The following is a 21139-nucleotide window of genomic DNA, read 5'->3' as shown; positions in this document are numbered from 1 at the left end:
AAGCGTGTAGAACTTATTTTGTTCTTATTTAAATATTTATTGAGTTTTATTTTCCTGAAAGAACGTGTGTTTATTACTTAGGAGAACACGACTATTCTATTTTTATTCTTTGGTAATCTTTTATTTCAGATTAATATTTTATAATAATTAATTTTTAGATTAAAGTATAATAATGTATGATTTTAGAAAATTCAATTTAGTAGAATTATGAAAATATTAACTAAGTTTAAATTATAATTTTTAGAAGACTTAACTACTTTTGTCTTTTTTTATTGTTGACTTTGTTCATTGTGTGTGATTTATTATTTTTCGAATGTTTAATGTGATCTTTATTTTGGTTAATAATATTCAATTTAGTTCATTTTCACGATGTTGTATAAATTGTTAATCGATGATGAATAATCTCCTTTCAATTGGAGGTTTTTATTTTTTAATTAATTTTTTATTTTTTTTCTTAATTTTAAAAAATTGTCTGTGTCAAGTAAATATTATGTAGTGTCATTATCAAGTTAATAATGTAACTACGTTAGTTCTATTTTTTACATGTAGAAAAAAATCAAACATAAATAATAAGGTTTAAACCTTCGTTTGGTCCTCGTATTTGTGTGTCAATCTCAAGTGGGTCATCGTTTTTTTTCCAGTCTCAATCGGGTCCATAAACTTGTAAAAATGAGTCAATTAAGCCATCTCCGTTAAGTTATCACTGATGCCGTCTAACTGTAATGATGTGGTGCACACATATGCATACATCTTATATTACATGTAATTTTTTATTTAATTTGTTATTAAGTCTTATACAATTGTCCAAACGCAACCTCATAGTCCTTGGCGAAAAACCTTGCACTAATCAGCTTCTTGTTACAGTTTGATGGGTTGAAGTTCTTATCTCTCTCACACTCACCTTTCCCGCGATACATCCGGCAGCATGAAGATCACACTGCTCTGCCCAATTACACAGGAAATCAAACTATACCCATTTATAGTACCAACAATGATAGAATCATTAAGAAAATAAAAGGAAAATGACAAGGAAAAAGAAAGAAGAAATCTGTTTGTTTCCAATCCCTTAATAACCCCAACAAATCTTTCAAATTGAATGATGAATTCACTCATGGAGTTCTCTTGCTTCAGAGCCAACAACGATTCAAAAGGAATTAGAGGGAGTAAGAGAGACATTGTTGAGTCACTCGAGTACCAAAATCAGAGCCTGAGTACCCAAATATCCTTCACCATGAGCCTTAAGCGACAAATAAAGCTGTTGAGCAAGAGCCAAACCAGGCAAAGCAATTCCCATATTCTGACATTCATTCAGACAAATCCCCAAATCTTTAACAAAGTGGTTCACGAAAAACCCCGCTTCAAAATCCCTCTTTAAGATCCTCTTTCCGTACAAGTCTAGTGACTTCGAACCGGTTGCGCCAGTGGAAATCGCCTCCAGGTACAACCCTACATCCAACCTCGCCTTGTGCGCGTACACCATTCCCTCCACCAGCCCTACCATCGTCGACGCTATCGTCACCTGATTCGCCAATTTCGCGAATTGCCCATTCCCACTCCCTCCCATGTAGTTCACTTTCCCCATCACTGAAAACAAGGGTTCCATATTCTTCACTGTCAATTCATCCCCGCCGGCGAAAATCGCTAGGGTTCCGTTCTTCGTGCCGCGGTCGCTGCCGGAGACGGGGGCGTCGACGGAGTGACAGCCTTTGCCCGCGACTGGTTGCTCCTACTGTTGTTCACTTTCAGTCTTAGAAGGTTTACAACAGTTAATAAGTAAATTGGGCACCGGCTCCTTCTCCAGAGAGGACATGTATACTGAGACAACAACATCGAGAAAAATCAGATGATAAAATTTCTTCAACTGGTTCGTGTTCTTCATAAGTTTGGGGACTCTGACAGCAGTTACCGCTCTGGTGTACATTCAAGATCACATAGGGAGACGGCGGTTGCCGGAATCAGGGTCTAAGGGGATCGACGACGCGACGGTGACGGTGACGGTGACGGTGGATTAATGAGTCGTAACGACATCAGGAAGAAGGAACTAATTAGGTTTTCATTTTTACATAGGCAAACGTCAAAACTGGCGTCGTTTAATAGCTCATTTAAAATGGTAGGTGTCATACAATTAAATAATATAACATAAAGACCACGTCATATAACACTTATACAAAACATAATAATAAGTTACATAACAAATTCCACGTAATATAACATGTAAGCAAAGTTAGACGGCGTCAGTAATAACTTAACGAAGAGGGCTTAATTGACTCATTTTTACAAGTTTATGGACCCGATTGAGACCGAAAAAAAAAACGATGACCCACTTGAGATTAACGCACAAATACGAGGACCAAACGAGGGTTTAAACCATATAATAACTATATTCCAATAATATACTCTTAGAGTTGGTTTAAAAATAACAAAATAAAATTCTTCTAATTTTAAAAATAATAAAGAATTTTCCTTCTAATTTTAAAATAATGAAGAATTTTCTTTATAATTTTAAAAATATTGAAAAAATTTCTCTTCTAATTTTAGAAAATAATGAATAATTTTCTTTCTAATTTTAAAAATAATGAAGAATTTTCCTTTTATTTTTAAAAATAATGAAAAAAAGTTTAAAAATAATGAAAAAATTTCCTTCTAATTTTAAAAATAGTGAAGAATTTTTCATCTAATATTAAAAATAACAAATAATTTTCTTTCTAAAATTTAAAATTGAGACTAAATTAAATAAAGTTAACGAAATTTGAAACTAAATTGAACAAAATTAACAACAATTGAAACTGAATTGAATGTAAGACACACATTGCATCACGTGTCATAGATACTGACTTGACACGTGACATTATACTGGCTTGACACATGGCACTAACACTAACTTGACACGTGACACTGATATTGCCATGTGACACAATATTAACTTGACACGTGAACAACTTTTTTAAAGTTAAGAAAAAAATTAAAATAAATTAATAAAAAATATACGAACTGACACATAACATACTTGATTTATCTTCTGTTAACCAATTAAACGATATCATAAAAAAAATCACATTTAATATAATTTATCAAAATAGTGACTACATTGAACATTTAAAAAAAAGTTCTACGTGAACAAAATTAATAAAAAAAACAAAAGAGTATTTAAGTCTTTTTAAAATGAGTAAAATGACCAAACAATATAACTCATTTTATTAGAGTATTTAGGTAATATATGAGAGGTATTAGTTTCTAGTGAACGTTTAAGGATTAAGAGCAATGAAGTGTCAAACTTTAGAATTGAAGTAATAATTCAAGTAATGGGAGCTAACTGTTTGTGTTCTTATTTTACTTGTGGTTGTGTTGGTGTTATAAGAAGAGTTATTTTTGTTTATTTATGTATGTGATCATGATTGGCTAAGATTGAACATTTAATCATATGTGATGATTTGTTTTATTTGTTAGATATTATTATTCTTAGTGCATGATTTAAGTTGAGGAATTATATCAAATTTTGGATAACAAAATAAGATGGAATAGATTTAAAACCATAAAATATGTGTTCCAGAGTATATCTTTGATTTTTACATTTTCCTTGTGCACAAAACTAGGAAGAGAAAAAAGGACAAAAAGAAAGAACTAAAAACTTAGTTTTATATTCATCTTATTTTAGAGTCTCCCAACACAAACTTTACACATAATTTAAATTAGGTCAATCCAACTTATTACAAGGGTTAAATCGGATTGAATTTAAAAAATATATAATTTTTTTATACAGATCAATTTTTAACTTTGATCTACTTAAAACTCAGCTCACCCAACTTAAACTTGAAAGTGATCTCACGGTGACTTTTGTGCAAGACAAATTCTGGGAGACATCATAGTGTTCTCCTTTATGCTCTCATGGTGACTCTGCTTTCACATCACCGTCGATCATTTTCAACCTATGTTAGTTGATGCATTCGTGCATATATATATATATATATATATATATATATATATATATATATATATATATATATATTTCAAAATAAAGAAACCCATGAAATGTGACCCACAATCCTTAGCCTCCACCAAAAGAAAGGTAACCAAAATATTCCTCTCACAAGTTCCTACTCCTGAAACGTAAAAGCTTATCCCCATGCAAACAACATCATACCTTTGCTATCCCAAGAACACAAGAACCACCCTTACTCTTTCCTTTATTTAACCACCCACCTTTCTTTCTCACCCATAAACGAACTAACATTCTCTATCAATCTCACTCACGTTTCAACCCTTCACCTCTTCTACTAATTCCCTCATACACCCTTCATTTGTAACATTCATAAATCCTCTTAAGTTCTGCTGTTGTGTCGTTCTAATTTTCATGTTGCATTTAATAATCACCGATTAGTTGGCAAGTAGGTATGTTTTGTCCTGCCGTTTGTTTGGATGGTTTCACTTTCTAATTTGAGATTTTGAAGAATCGGGTGTTGGTGTTGTCTCTCTTTTGTTCATTTTTAAAATATGGGGTTCATTGCATTTGTAATAGCTTCCTTTCAACAAACCCTCCTGTGAACACTTGGAAATGAATCCTAATCCAAATATTTTGATAAGTTGGATGTATTGAATTATTGGAGAGATCGTGAAAATTATTATCCAAACTTGTCTAAAATGGTTTGTGATATTCTTAGCATTTCAATCACCTAATAAGTTTGCCTTTAATCTTTGTTCTCTAACCAAATATGTTCCGCCATTCTTTAGGTTGAAACACTCATTTTAATTTAAAATTAGTCATGGTTTTGAACTACTATGTAACATTATTGTTAGTATTATGAAATTAATTTAATTATTTATTACTTTGTGTTTCAATATTATTAATTAACACTTTTTTTTATTATATTGTAGATGGGGATGAAGAAAATGATACTTCAAGAAAACAAAATATTGTGGATTTATCCGACTCTAATATTATAAATGTATAAATGACACAAAAATTATCAATACCAAAAATTTATTTGTTTCCTTTTTCTACTTGCTTTTGGATTGTATTGTACTTTTTTTATTTTAATTGTTCGTCACTTTGGAGTGAAATTTATTTATATTCGAATTACAAAAAAAGTATAATTTTTTTATTTGAAAAAAAAGATTGTAATTAAGTGAGCCAATGAGTCAAGTCGTTTAACCCACCAACCAATGGTGGCCCGGATTGAATTCGAATTTTGTTGGCTCACTAATAAGTGAACCGGGTTGGATTAACTCACTAAAGACCAACTCATGGTAGGCTAGGCCGGATGACCCATTTTGACAGCACTATTTTACACTTTTTTTTTTTCATTTGCTTTCTATAAATTTAGTTTTTCTTACTATTTTCCATTTTTTGTTTTTATTTTCTTTATATTACAAAACGATCAATTTGTTTTCTATTTACTACGGTGTTTACCTACTTCTACAGGAAACAGACAAAATAAATAAAAAAAGTTAGTTTTAGTTTTTTTCATACAAATATTGGTTTAAACCCTCCCTTGGTCCTCAAGTTTGTATGGAAATCTCAGTTTGGTCATCATCTTTTCATCTGTCTCAATTGGATCATATTTTTTGTAAAAATGAGCACATTGTACCATAACCGTTAAGTGGTGTGAGACGGCGTTAAATTGATGTGAGCTGGATTTTTTCATTTACCGACGTGGCATTGTGCACTAAAATTGAGTGTTTGATGTGTTTTATCCAGGTAGCCTACGTGGTGATTTGAAAGGCCACGTGGTGATGTTTTGACTAGAACCAGATCTTCTCCTCCCTCCCCCACTGCTTCCTCCCCCATTGTTGCTCCATCGGCGCCACCCACCATCTACAACACAATCACAGACCAAAAAAAATGACATTCTTCTTGATTCAGTTGCAGATACACATCCCGAAACCCCTGCAGCAGTTAATAAAGAAAGCATACACATAAGAAAAATCACCCAAACAGAAAAAAAAAGGTTTTTCTTCCTGTTAGGACACTCTGGAAGCTGGGGATACTTCCTCCTGCTCTTCTGTGTTTTTATGGTTTGACAGAGCCACTTGACAGAAGATGGCATGTTTTAGGATTGGGTTATGACCTAAATATTGACAATCGACTCATTGAAAGTGCGGCAGTCATTCACTACAACGGGAACATGAAGCCGTGGTTGAAATGCACTACTTCTCGATTGCTGATGGATTATGCAATCTCAGATTATTTTATACTCTTGATCTTTGGTTGCCTAAATGTAGAGTCAGAAGTAGAATTTTTTTTTTCTAGGAATTATTTTTCATCCCCTCTCTTATCTATTCCCCAAATTTTCTTTTGAATCAATCTTGAAAGGAAGCAGAATGATTTCTTATACACGATAAAGTTTATATGCATTAGGTGAAGAGATATGGGAGAAATCCATTTTTGGCCGGGAGGGCTATCTTTTCCCTTTATGCAAGTGGTAGAGTGATTGTTCTTTAATAATTCTTGTAATAATTTATCACCTCTTTCAAATAGCAATGTAATCGAATGAAAACATTTTTTCCCTTTTCCGCGTGTTATGGGTTACAGAAATCTTACAGTTGCCTTTTGCCTTGTGAACGCAACTTTATTTTCCCTTTTTTTTCTGTTTGGGTGATTTTTCTTATGTGTATGCTTTCTTTATTAACTGCTGCAGGGGTTTCGGGATGTGTATCTGCAACTGAATCAAGAAGAATGTCATTTTTTTTGGTCTGTGATTGTGTTGTAGATGATGGATGGCATCGATGGAGCAACAATGGGGGAGGAAGCAGAGGGGGAGGGAGGAGAAGATCTGGTTCTAGTCAAAACATCACCACGTGGCCTTTCAAATCACCACGTAGGCTACCTGGATAAAACACATCAAACACTCAATTTTAGTGCACAATGTCACGTCGGTAAATGAAAAAATCCAGCTCACATCAATTTAACGCCGTCTCACACCACTTAACGGTTATGGTACAATGTGCTCATTTTTACAAAAAATATGATCCAATTGAGACAGATGAAAAGATGATGACCAAACTGAGATTTCCATACAAACTTGAGGATCAAGGGAGGGTTTAAACCTACAAATATTTAGAAATAGGAAAGAAATTAAGAAAAAAGGTGATACATTTGTAATTCACTATTTTTTACCTTACTCTCTCAAATTTCAGTACTAGCTGATATTATAGGTTAGGTTTTTTTCTTTTGCTTTTCTTATTATATAACAAAAAATGGACAATTTTTTTTATATATATTATGTAGAGTCAAATATTATTGAATAGATGGCATTAACTCTTGCAAACAGAATATCGGAAGTTATTAATGTAAAAAACAAGCAGAAAACACTGAAAACAAAACATTAGCTGAACTAAGCAACTAGTTTCCGTAAACAAGGGATGCAAACCAAAAACAAAAAAATACTAACGTGATTGTTTTTACTTCAAAAATTTTAAGGACATTCAACAAAACAAAAGCAATGAGAAATCGTCAAAGGTATACTTGTCCAAAATGGGTGTAAGTGTTTAAACCTTGTCCAAAATTATTTATTCTTTACATCTTCGTTTTAGTAATTTAGGCAGCTTTTCTCATCTGTTTATAGCCGTTTCTTTACACTTCTATCATTTACCACAGTTCTTTGAATGTTTTTTCTTTTGGACTAGTGGCATAACTTGAAAAAACCAAATGCCTATTACAAGTTTTCTTGAATATGGTTATAGTAAGAAACTGAAGTTTTATTGAACTTTAACTCCACCCTTGTTACTTGAACAAGTTTTATTGAACAAACTGAAACTTGCGTTCACACTTGATGAGATGATTAAGCAACTGAGGGCATAACAATCTTGTCTTTGGTATTCTCAAATACTTGTTCCGCAATTACAGCGACACTACCTTCAGCCTTTTTGATCTCCATGTTCACCTTCTCATAAAAGCTACTGTCCTGCAGTGCATCAGCAACGTTACTCTCAAGTCCAACAGCCACAGCAGCTTCTGCTCTAGCTCCATAAACCACTTTCTGTACCAGTCTGAGCAGAATGAGTATTGTGACCATTTTCATACAAACTATATAAACATTTCGTGAATGGAAAATATGAGTAGTGTGGCGAGGTCACCTTGAATTTGGAAAAAAGAATTGCACCATAGCACATTGGACAAGGCTCACAAGAAGCATAAATCTCACAGTCAGCAAGTTCAACTTGATTCAGCTTTCGACAAGCCTTCACATGATATCATAAGATCCAAAATGGGTTAATTATATCGAACATAATAAGTAGAAAAAGTAATACATTTTGTTTAATGGGCAAATGTTATATTTTGTTAACCGAACTTTTAAACTCAACCGATCTATCCCTCCCTTCCACTTTCTAAGTAGAAAAGCTAATATGGTTTGAGAAATGAAGCAGCAAAATAGATATTGTAGATGCATGATGCTCTTTTAACAGTGAAATTCAAGACGGAAAATATAACAAGTGTTAACTAAACCTCTCTTATAGCAGTAATCTCAGCATGAGCAGTGGGATCAGTGTTTCTTCCAACCATGTTATGACAGCTTGCAACTATTTCATCATTTCGAACAATAACTGCGCCGTATGGGTAACCATCGCCAGTTTCAACCGCTTTATATGCTTCTTCAACTGCTAACGTGAGGAACATGTTTTCTCTATCCTCTGTAGCAACATATGTCAGTAGAGAATATAACGCAAATTACATAATCAAAGTGTCATAAGAACACACATTATGGGACAAATTTAATGCATAATCAAAGCGCGATCTATTCTGCCTCCATATAGTGTGACAAATTAACATTACTTAATTGAACACACTTAACATCAACGGAAGATGGACAAAACTGCACAAGGGAATAACAAAACTACAAGAAGTTATAATTATGAATGATTTTACCATTGGAAGCAGTAGCAACACCCTTCATCATATGGTATTAGGATCAGATGAAAAAGATGTCAAGAATAATTGAGAGTGATCGTAAAAAGCGCTTAGAAGAAGAGAAGTGCAGAGAAACTAGACCTATTCCCTTGGAAATGTAGAGCTTGTGTTTACAGTTCATACATACACACACACACACACATATATATATATATATATATATATATATATATATATATATATATATATATATATATATATATATATAGTACACTTAAAAAATGTTGCATTTAAATATTTGAAAAAGAAAATATAATATTTTAATTGCATGCGTGCAAACGATGGGGTGTATGTATGTGAGCCTCGCTTGACATGAATAAAGCAAGGAATTTAGCGTTCTTTGTTTGTAGCTTAATTTAAATTTGTTTCAATATGGTATATAAAAAGTTATAGTTCAGACTCTTCAAATTCTTTTCAAATGTTTTAGCTGTGTTGTCAATCTGTATAGTTAGATTCGGATTAATTACTACTTAATTGAAGACTATTTACTACTTTGTAGATTGTTACGTAAGTGACGAACAGATGACTTATTATAGATTAAAGATTATTCTTCTTTGATTTAGTTTTAAGATAACACACCTTCTAAACTGTGTTTTTCAGGATTTATATTTAGTGAAGTTTTCGGAAACGTAATAATTTTTTTTTCTGTACAAATTGAAATGAAAAGTTTTAATGATAAAAAAGTAATGTTATTCTTATTAAAAACATCATTCAATTAATAATTTGATATTAGATTTATTCTTATGATTCACTAAAGTCAATTTGATCTTTCTGTAATACTAATATCATTTCAAAGGTATAAATATTAAACTAGAATGAAAAGTTTTAAGGATAAAAAATAGTACTGTTCTTGTTAAAAGAAATTTATGACAACAAATCAAATAATTTGACAACAAAAAAACCTTATATAAATATTTGTAAAAAAAATATTATTAACGACTAAAATTTATTGGAAATATAAAAAAATATTGTTAATAACGATTTTATTTTATGATTATCAACGGATAACAATTTATTGATAAATATTGAACGAAAAATTAATCGATAATACTTGTCGATATTTATAGACGAAAATATCTATTGATAAAATTCATATGTAAACACTGGAATTTGTTTTATTTTCTTCCTTTTCTCTCTTCTCTTCTTTCATTATTTTTTCATTTTTATAAAATCTATCACCAACAAAACATCACACAATAACTAGTTCATTTTCCAACAATCAAATGATCAATTTATTTGCAATTATTAAAATAATAGAAAACCATCAAAGGAAGAACATACATGAAATTTTTTTGTAAGATGAGGTTTTGTTCATAGATTTATTCTCAGCAAGGTGAAGTTTTTCCGCTGAAATCTGTGAGAGAAAGAGAGAAGAAAGATGTCGTTATTGCTGATGATATTCGGGATAGTACACATCAACATTACAAGGACTCGCCGGAAAAGCTAAAATGCAGACACCGGTGGTGGTAGGTTACAATGGTGGCGGGTTGCAATGATGGTGGGGAATAGGGTGATGAGAGACTTTGGGTTTTAGTGGTGGCGGGGAGTAACGGTGAATAAACTCTATGTGTTGCAGTGGTAGTGCATTGCAATGGTGACGAGGAGACTCTAATAAGAGAAAAAAAAAATGTGAAATTTGCCATTGAAATTTGTTGTATAGGTTGACACTGAACACGAAATTTGAGTAAAAATTGTTTTCTTCACTTATAGATTTTTTTTTAATAATGTATTGTTTAGCGATGAATTTTTTCATCGATAAATATCAACAGATTTAATGAAGAAAAATTCATTGATAATATATAATTTATTTATTGATAAATTTTATCATAAAAAATATATTAATAATTTATATTTTATTTATAAATAATTTATCGACAATTTTTTTTAATAATAAATCTTTCCACAATTAAAAATTCAAGATTCATCAATAATTCAAATTTACTGAGTATCCATCAAATTTTGTATTGATAAAATATTTTTCATATGATAAAACTGGAATTACACAAATATATATAGAAACTTGATTATAAGAAATTATATTTCATATCAAATCCAGTACCACGTGCTATTTAAGATATTTATGCAGAAAAACAATTTTTTTCTGTAAATATTTATAGATAAATTATATGAACAGACTGATATCGTGAATAATTTCAATATTTGAAATAACATGCTATCTAATATATTTCTTCCGAAAAGCTAATTTTATTTTTTTATGAACATTTATAGATAAATTATATGAACAGAAGAATATGCCTGATTTTAATATTTGAAATACAAAGGTGATACATAAAAATGCTAACAAAATTTTATATTATTGGCAAACCAAATATTAAATAATATCAGATAAAATATCTTTCTTTACTTTGGATGCATGTAGGGATTAAAAAGAAACTTGAATTCCTAGATATTTATAAATTAAATTTATTATGAAATTATTAGTAATTTTTAATTGAATATTTTTTAAATTCAAATAATCAAAAGAGAAATTAAGAAACTTTAAAAAAATAAATTTAATAATTATATTTTCTTTTTATCTAAAAATTATGAAATTAAAGTTATTTTATAAAAGATTAATTTTTTAAATTTTATATTTTAACGTAACTTATTAAATTTATATTTAAAAAGACCAAATTTATTTAAACTAATATTTTACTAAGTAATTTATCTTAAATTATATTTCAAAATTATTTTTTCATTTACATATATATTTTAACAATTGTATTTAAATAATTTTGCTTAACATATTAAGAAATAAAATGCAAAATATATGGGATAGTACGTTTTTACATATAACCAGTAAACAAGACAAGTAATGGAAGAATTATTTTTAGATAGATAGTATTATTCATATTAGATTATCATCCTTATATCTCTACACGCATTATCATCTATATATTCATACCCATTCTATGCAAACGAAATGACTTCAGTTCTATGCAACTTATACAAGTCGTGCATTCTGTAGCGGATTCCAATTATTTGATGCAGCACCACTTTCTATTTTTGATTATTTTTTTCAAAACCAAGAAATTTTGGGTTTTAAACAGAATGAATACATTATAAACTAAATTTTCATTTTGAATGAAGGATAGAACAATTGAGCATATGATAACACTTTCTGTGATGAAGAAAATGTACTAAACTTGTGCTTGCTCCATAACACAAGATAAATATATTCCTGTGCACGTCTTCCTTGCTGTGAATAACTTCTTCTTAGACATCATTTCGTATTATTGAAGGATGAATAGTATATGCAATAGTAACCCTAAGTGGCGTAATAGTAAATGCAAACAATAGGTACTATAATATTTTCTAAAATAATAACAATAATTAATACAAATATTTAAAAAATTAATAACAATAATTAATATAATAACAATATGCTATATAACTATTTATAAAATTAATAACAACAATTAATATAACTATTTATAAACATAACAACAATAGTTAATATAACTATTTAAAAAATAATAACAATAATTAATATAACATTTTATTAAAATAATAAAAATATGTCATATAACTATTATTTCGAATTGTAGGATGAGAATTATTCCTTCAGAAGCTGAGGTGGATACTTGTCAAAGTTATTCTACGGGTTGACACCTGTCAAAGTCATTTTTACGATCAAGTCAGTTAATTATATGGATTGGTTATCACAATTAAGTTTTTAATGTCCAATAAATACAATCACTTACATTCTTACCTTTCTTCTATATTTATAAGTTTTAGAATGAACATTTAATTAGAATTGGTCCAATTACAATCCAATAGCTTATAAATATGCCTTATTTTGTTAATTATATTGCACTACAACCTTTAATTAGTCTACGACGATCGAAGGATTATCTATAAGAATGGGATCCATCCATAAACGTTGACTCTAAAGTCTAAGAAAATATTTTGTTAAAGGTTGATTGGCCGACCATGTGATGGACATTTTGACAAGACAGTTTATACTGTACAACTGTTTATAAAATTAATAACAATAAATAATATAACAATTTATAAACATGATAACAATAGTTCATATAACTATTTAATATTAATGTGTACGTAGAAAACGAAATGAGGGTTGCAGTTGTGTACCTTTGACACTGTGCATGGTGCTGGGAATGAAGTCACAGGCTTAGGACACTTCATACACACTGTTCAGCACCACGCCTGATGGACGTTGCTGGTTGCGTCCTTTATATTAAAACTTTTGGACAGTAGTTCCATGCATTAATCCGCACAGCTGAGATAACATTATATTAGGTGAATGCATATGCTTCTTCCGCGCAGTTTTAATGGGAACTGTCCTCCGTCTATGTACGCCAGTCTCGTAGACTCAGACGTCCTATTCGGTGTTATTAATTATCTTGGTGTGCAAGGTCATCTTAGGTCCTATTCGGATAGGAATCTAGGGTGTGTGTTTTTTTAGAAGGATGAATTTAAAGAAAAGGGAGTGGATGGATGTGAGGAGATTAAAGAGTAAATTAGATGTTATTTTTTTTTATAGAATTTAGAAGTGATTAAGAGTAGATTTGAAAGTAAAATTTGTGAAAGTGTAAGTAGCATTTGACAAATGTAAAAGATAAAAAATATTTTAATTATAAAAAATAAAGATTATCAAAAGATCTTTAGTGATAAAAATGATATTTATTGGTTAAAAATATTATCAGAAGAAAAAAAAATCAAAATTAATTTTAGAAATAAAATAAATTTGTCTTTAAATAGTCAAATAATTATGTTTAAAATTTAATTTTTAAAAAATATAATTTATTATCAAGTGGTATAATTTTTTTTGTTTTTGATGTCAAATCGAAAATTGAAACAATTTTTGTAAAGCATCCAATGAAAAATAATACCGAATTTCATGATTAAACCATTTTAAAGTAAAACACAATTTCTTCATTTAAATTAAAACATGATTTCTTTACTTAAAATCAAATTTATCTACAGGGACATGCTAGGTTGCTTGATGAATACAAATGAAAACTGATACAAACTAAGTTACGAGAAAATCATTGATCTAGTTATTACTATTATGTATTTGGCTACAAAACTATTTCAACTACATCGATGATCGTAGTGAAGTATCTCCATGACCATCCCAAAGTTCTTAAAGAAATAAGTGAGAAAATTGTTATGTTTTCTAGGTATGTTGATTTCACTTTATTATATTCTATCTTGATTGTGATAACACTGAATTTAGAAAGAGCATTTTGCCAAAAGGGAAATGATTAAGATAAGATGGTAGTTGGATTGATTACATGCAGTTGGAATCGAATACGTTTCAACGTGGAACTAAACACAAGCATGTTGGAATTGGTTACATGAAATTCATAATCAATTATACGTTACACGTTAAATTTGTGTGGTCATTACAAAATTAGCAGAGGACTAAACATTACATTTTCACACAATTCTAATCAAATCTAAGCATTTCAACACGTGATAAAAAAACAATGCATCTCGCAATTCATCGCTCTCCCTTCCTTGCATGTTACTTGAAATGAACATCACAAATCTCTAAAATATATCATCGTCACAAACATGTCTTTTTGCCTCTTTTAAAAACTTTAAGAACACCTTTTTTTAGGATAGTGATAAACCCTTATGGTCACTCCTACTTCTTTGATGGTGATAAACTCAATTTTCCTTTCTTTTAGACTCGTCATCCTCTTCATTATGATGATTGGTCGAGATCTATGATGACGACAGAAGATTGCAAGGTCCATAGTCTCTTGGATACTCTTGATCAGTGACTTCTTACTCAGTAGTTGGTGACTGTATTAAATTCTTCCCATTCGTTCACAAACATGCTTGGCAAGTGTTCATCCCTTAGTTTGTGTTTATTTCTTTCAGGAGTAATGACTACCCATGGAGGTGTTGATTCTAGACAGAAGATTCACTTTCATCTTCTACATGACCAGATTAATGCCGGAACAAAGGAGCAAGCACCTCTAATGCTCAAATTGACCCTACAGCCGCAAATGAAGTGGTAACATGCATTGAGAGACCTCGACCTCCTCCACTAGAAGAAGAGGAGGAAAAAAGACACACCAAGGGACAAGCTCATCTCGAGGGTTCTCTCTGAAACATCTCATATCGAGAAAGATAAATCTTATTCTCAGTTGATGGGAAGAAAGATGATTTTTTTTTGTGGTATCAATATTATCATCTCTCGTCATGAAGTTGGGAATTGAAGACCACTTAGTTGACCTTAACAAAAGAAGATCTCGACAAAGATTTAAGATTGTTTAGTCAGCTTTAAACAAGGAAAATTTCCACAAGAACTTGAAAATGAAGACTAGAATTAAAAATTCTCATATGATCAAAATTTATTGATTATAGGCCTCATTAAAACTTCCTCGGCTAAAACCTTCTTTAGAAAAAAATCGAAGTAAAAAAAAAATTAAGTTCATGGTTAAACTCCCAATCTTGATGCTTAAGTTTGTTTTATGATGAAAATATTTTTATCATCAACTAAAAACACATTTAATTCATCCTCTCTGATTACAACTTATCTAAAGTTTATAATTTTTTTCTCAAACGTGTCCGTTTATATAATTTTCATACAAAAGTACACCATTTTCATATAAAAAAAAACTCACTGTCATCCCTAAATCCGCAACTATTCGAAATAAAATATAATACCTAATAAAATAGATTATAACAGCAAAATGAGTTAATTTCATAATTCTAGAAGTTAATTTCTAAAATTTATGAATAACTTCAACAACAAAAAATGTGAACTTTAGAATAACTTCATAATTCCAGAAGTTAATTTCTAAATAAATGTGCTAAGTTTAAAAATCAAGTACACGTGATATTAAGATAAATATTTACGATCAAAAGTTACACAGTTAGAACATTAATGCTAAAATTTCTTGATCCAGTTTTCTACTCTTGCATGCTTAAATTAGAAAGAAAGTATATTTTGTATAGTTTTATAATAATTTATACTAAAAAACTAATTTCATAATTGATTAATGAAATAGAACTAATTGATTAAGATGAAATAAAATATAATAGATCAAATGATAATAATAATCATAATAGCATAAAAATAATCATAATCATTTATTAAAACAATTTATTTACCAACGACATCAATTAAATTATATACAAATTTTCATCACATTTTTCATCATCTTTTTCTTAACTCAAAAGATATTTAAGTATCGTATCCATCGCTTTATCAGGCAAAAGATATATTAAGTTCTTAATATACATTTACTTCAATAACAATGAACATACTAAATTCTTCACTTTCCATTATTTACCTCACCAAGCCAGATCACTTATTCACGCGTATATAAACCAAAATTCGAGAAAGAAATAGGTCCAATGATTATCTTGGTATATAAAGCTGAATCAAAACTTAATTTGTTTAGGGTTTGGTAGAAGGCTGAAACCAAAGAAGAAAAAAACATCACAATCACAGCACCAGAATTGTTACAAAATATATGTTTAAGCCAGACGTCGACCATACAATTAATAAACAGAACATCTCTCCAAATATACAAAATCTAAAGAACCCTTTGATATTGCGAATGCAACAGGCAGTAGTCCTATACATGGCATAGAAGATCTTCAATAGTACAGCATAGTTACTCTCCAGAACCAGTTCAATTTCAAATATTTCTATACGTTGACAACTACCAGTCATACTAACCAATGATTTCATTGAGGCATTTAAAATCTTTTTGTAACAATTCCCAAATCAACCAACATGGAATTCATTATCACAAAACTAAGTATTTGAAAATAATGTGTTCCACTGAATTCTCAAAATTGACCATGCAAGTACTCGATCTCAAGTTGTAACAGAACATCGATTAACGTAGGAACAACAATTACAGCAAAATATCTCATTCTAGAAAACTACTAGAAAATAAAATAACCATAAGAAAATATCAAAAGCAATAGAACCTTAAAATCACAGTGTTTAAAAACTCATTTCTTTTTTCCAGCCTTGGCAGCATCGGAAGCCTTCGTCTGCAGAAAAGAAATGGGTTATTCTTTTATAAAACAAAAATGATAAATGAGATAAACAGTAGTCAACAACACACAATTGTATTACCTTCTTTACACCACGAATCTTCTTGGCTCTATTCTTTCTCTCCTTCATCTGCTTCCTTGATTTCTCTACCTTGGTATCAAGTCCATTCTGAAAAAAAGGAGATTTTAGATTTTGATCAAACAAAAAGAAGCCAACATAAATTACAGAACGAAGGGAAAATAAAATTTTAGAGATCACTAAGAACAAAAGCATTAGTCACAAAATACAAACAACTCCAATAAAAGCATACCAGCAGTAGATTTTGCAAAAACAGAACAGCAAAAACACCCGCAGTTTGAAATATATATATTAACTACTAACACCCATAATAAAATCTGACCAAACCACAAAATCATCAGTTTACAGCCGTCTCATCCAACCCAACTAAAGAGCATTTTAAAATTTCTTCAGGACTAACCTCTTTTACAAAATCATATTCCCTAAAACCCTTCAATAATACATTTGGTCACCGGCTATTACAAGTTTAAACTGACTATAACCCCCCACCGCCCTCCAAACAAAAAACGAAACAACTCATAAGGAAAGTTAAAATAGAAACAATGATAACGGAAACGGGTAGATACATAATTTATAAAAAGATGAACTAACAAAATAATATTCACAAAGGGAAAAAATTACAACAAAGGCCGAAAGGTTCAGTTAACTGACCCTGATAAGCCTGTACTTAGGCTCATACTTCTTCGCATTGTCAACTGAATCATAGATCAAACCAAATCCAGTGGACTTGCCACCACCAAAGTGAGTTCGGAACTTGAAGACAAATACAGTGTTGGGGTCCTTCACATCATACATTCTTGCCAATTTCTCCTTCAACTCAGCCTTTACGCCAAACACAACACATTAAACAAAGCAAAACGCGAGCTAACACAAATTTAAACATACAGTTGAAAAAATGTAACATCCGGCTAGTTAAGGAAAAAAGAAGCTTATTAAAAGACAATACCTTGGAAACATTGGCCCTCCCTGGGTGAAGGACATCAACAACCTGAATCACATAACAAAAAGCATCACCTATAAATCCGTAAAATTCTCTGCTATTAGGGATCATGATGTTCAAAACGTATCACAAATAGAAGATTTCACATTGACACAACTCATCTACCTATTTGATTAAATTCAATTTATATTATTCTGATGAAATCTTCTACTGAAAACTATCTACCTATTCCAAATATTCTGATGCAACGTAATGGGGTCACCACTAAAAAAATTGTTTTCAGAATGTATATTTCTTATAGAAAAACGTAAAATTGAACTGGAAAAAAAAAACTTACGAATTGTTTTCTGGAGAGAAGCCTGTTTGTCATGAATTTTCGGGTTCGGATGGTCACTGCCTTGTCCGCCATTTTTGTTTAGCACCGGCTACTGGAGCAACTGATATTGTCAGCTCGACAACACCGCTACGGAGGAGAAGAAGGTTAGAATTTAACCCTACCCTCTTTAAAAAACCCTAGTTCTGTTATCTTTTCCGTTTGGGCTGGCCCAATTAAAGCCCTTATTTTCACACGTGTATTTTTTGGCCATTTCTTCCTACCCTTTGTTTATTCTTCCTGCACCCGTAACTTTTAAAATACCCCCTCTACTCTTTTTGACATAAAAAATCCTAAATATTTTTTCTCTCCCATCTTTCCTTTTCTTCTTTCCGCTGCCGCACTACACCTCATCTCCATAGCTCTCTCTCATGAACAACACACAACACACCTTCCTCTCATTCTCTCACAGTTCAGTGCTCCTTCCTCAAGGTTGCTCCGCTGATTGTTGCACCTCCATCACGCACCTCCAGATTAAGTAATCCACAACACACTTTCACAATGAGTAATCTAAAATGCAATATTGGATCCAAAAGTGCATTCCGGATTGTTCAATTCAATATGCATTTGTAGTTTCCGGATAAAACCATCAGAATATCTGAATTCGAGAATACATTCTAGATTGGTTAATTCAAAACTTAATAATAATTTTTGAATTCGACAATCCCAAATATATTTTCGAATCCCATATTTTAGATTAATCAATTCGGAAACGCTTTGAGTATCTGGAATAAATTCCCTCTATATGCATTCCAGAAGCACTCCGGATTTTCATCGACGCATTCAATGGTTATTAGTTCGCAGCTGATGATATAGCATGTAAATTATCTTTGATACTTTGTCGTCATGTGGTTTTGCATGCCTCTCGAAGGATGTTATGAAATCATCGTATCGTAGTTTCTTTCACAATGCAATTAATGCAGTCTGCAACGTTCTTCTTATGTTTCGGGCTTACGAGGATTAATATGATCCCAGATTTGCTACCAAAAATAAAGACATTTGAAAAACCAGCTTCGCATGAGTCACAGTTGTAGCAAAGTTGTGTTCGGTCGGTGCTCCATTTCATGCAATCATGTCTTCTGCTGTGTTGATGGGGCTAATCCAATACGTCGGGTTCACAAACGTGTAACTACATTTTGTTGGGGGCTTGCAGCACCCTGACTGCATCAGATGAAAGTGCAAAAAGAATAAAGATCAAACATGGAGATGCAGCACGATTTTTGTAAAAATTTTGCAGAGATAAAATGGATATTGAAAATTATGGAGGTGCAGAAAGAATTATTGGGAATACAGGAAGAAATGGCCTTGATTTTGGGTCCATCAAGTTTGTGCACGATTCCGGCCATCTTTGTCGGGCCCATTAATACATAGCCGAATCAAAATATTTAGCCCCCTCAACTTTATTTATTTTCTTCCTGCAAATAAAGATGGTAAATTTTAGTTTTATCTCTGTAGAATTAAATTTTATCTTATTTCAAAATATTCTATTGATTTTTACTTTTAATGTAATTGATCGTTAAAGTTTACTGTTTTTATAAATAAATGCTTAAGAATTTTAATATTATCCTATGTTGAACTTTTCAATTTTTTATAAATAGTATTTTTACATTAAATACTTATGAATATTTATTCTTTTTATTAAAATATATGTCATAAAAAGTAATAAATTGTAATGATTAATTAGAATAAACTTTAGGCGTCTTTTCGAAAACATAACATTTTAGAATCAATTAGAAAAATAAAATAAAATTCAACGTATTGAGCTAAAGTAATAATTAAGATAAACAAAAAGTTGGGATGTATATTTTAAAAAATATAAAGTTTAGGAGGTTAACTTTTTTTCTCAAAAAGCTATAACAAATATTTAATAAAAAATGAATGCTTTTCATTGCTATGAGTGATATACCTCTGTTTTATTTATTCAAAATTATAGTAATAGTAGTAAAATTTTGAGAACAAAAAAATGTAGAGATTTTGAGAACAAAATACTCATTTTTCCGTTAAAAACGAGTCCGCCTAAGTCCTATAGAAAGAAATAAACAAATTTAAATTATTTATAAATATAATTTAAATTGGAAAAACAACTTGAATTCGTTATACATATGACATCAATTTGCCTGTAAAAAAAAACCCAACCTCTTCTAAAGTATTTATATTTATATTTACAACCTTTTAATTTCTGAAATCCTGTCTTCATTTTCCTTGTACGATTCATAAAAAAATCCATGTTTTATATTTATATTTACAAAACATATACGAGTGTGAATTTAATCGTATTTTCTTAGTTTAATTAGAAGATGTGATTTCTTATGGCGATCGTGCTATCACATCTATCATGGCTATCTTCCATCCATTCAAATGCCATTGAAAATTTTATACAATATTGTTTATGAATTGAAAAAGAGCAATCAACCAGTAGGCTTTAAATAATTCCTTTGATTTTCATCCTTTGGAGTTTGAAAATGTATAAGGTTTAATTGCTGTATAACTAACACAAGTTAATGGTATTTCCCACCTAAACGTTAGGTTAACTTTAATGATAATTTAATAGCATTTGAAAATCGACATGGGAATAAAATACAGTTTGTTATTTTTTTTACGAAACAATTTTCGTAACATCTCAAAATCCCAAAATCCCAAAAATACAATATAAAAACTATATAAGGGAATAATCACATATTAATAATATTCCAGATCAGTCTTACAAAAGATGAGACGTATGCTTATGGCCGAACGGCCTTACAAGATAACGGGGAAATTAAAACTGTACAAATATGCAATCTAGACCGAACGATTTACAGAAGACGTACCGAACGTTCATACAAAAGAAGAAAACAACAGATGACC

The 21139-nt window shown here is 30.7% G+C and overlaps 2 protein-coding genes and 1 pseudogene across 2 annotated transcripts; all 3 read right to left on the bottom strand.

The window, feature by feature from the left end:
- Window positions 1-1144: 1144 nt before the first annotated feature.
- On the bottom strand, window positions 1145-1921 carry LOC108344159 (probable 3-hydroxyisobutyrate dehydrogenase-like 1, mitochondrial; annotated as a pseudogene).
- Window positions 1922-7671: 5750 nt separating this feature from the next.
- On the bottom strand, window positions 7672-9025 carry LOC108345249 (guanosine deaminase). Its single transcript, XM_017583836.2, has 4 exons — window positions 8864-9025; window positions 8444-8628; window positions 8074-8178; window positions 7672-7976 (listed from the first exon to the last, which is right to left on the bottom strand). The coding sequence occupies exons 1-4, from the start codon at window positions 8892-8894 to the stop codon at window positions 7779-7781; spliced, it is 519 nt and encodes a 172-aa protein (XP_017439325.1). The 5' UTR covers window positions 8895-9025; the 3' UTR covers window positions 7672-7778.
- A 7597-nt stretch (window positions 9026-16622) lies between these two features.
- On the bottom strand, window positions 16623-18412 carry LOC108344840 (40S ribosomal protein S24-1). Its single transcript, XM_017583351.2, has 5 exons — window positions 18257-18412; window positions 17926-17967; window positions 17631-17801; window positions 16983-17069; window positions 16623-16897 (listed from the first exon to the last, which is right to left on the bottom strand). Exons 1-5 carry the CDS (start codon window positions 18326-18328, stop codon window positions 16856-16858), a joined length of 414 nt encoding a protein of 137 aa, XP_017438840.1. The 5' UTR covers window positions 18329-18412; the 3' UTR covers window positions 16623-16855.
- Between the last annotated feature and the right edge of the window lie 2727 nt (window positions 18413-21139).

Source organism: Vigna angularis, chromosome 3 (genome assembly GCF_016808095.1).
Source record: "Vigna angularis cultivar LongXiaoDou No.4 chromosome 3, ASM1680809v1, whole genome shotgun sequence".
In the NCBI taxonomy this organism is placed as follows: Eukaryota; Viridiplantae; Streptophyta; class Magnoliopsida; order Fabales; family Fabaceae; genus Vigna; species Vigna angularis.
Note: the sequence above shows the minus strand (reverse complement) of the source record. Positions and strands in the feature narration are given on the sequence as shown.

Excerpts from the sequence above, each read along its gene's own strand:
- LOC108345249 (XM_017583836.2), bottom strand. The coding sequence starts at position 8,894 with ATGATGAAGGGTGTTGCTACTGCTTCCAATG. Across the intron at positions 8,629-8,863 it reads TGTTGCTACTGCTTCCAATG|AGGATAGAGAAAACATGTTC; the intron begins GTAAAATCATTC and ends ATGTTGCTACAG. Across the intron at positions 8,179-8,443 it reads AGATTACTGCTATAAGAGAG|GCTTGTCGAAAGCTGAATCA; the intron begins GTTTAGTTAACA and ends TATCATGTGAAG.
- LOC108344840 (XM_017583351.2), bottom strand. The coding sequence starts at position 18,328 with ATGGCGGACAAGGCAGTGACCATCCGAACCCGAAAATTCATGACAAAC. Across the intron at positions 17,802-17,925 it reads GGAGGGCCAATGTTTCCAAG|GCTGAGTTGAAGGAGAAATT; the intron begins GTATTGTCTTTT and ends TTTGGCGTAAAG. Across the intron at positions 16,898-16,982 it reads AGATTCGTGGTGTAAAGAAG|ACGAAGGCTTCCGATGCTGC; the intron begins GTAATACAATTG and ends TCTTTTCTGCAG.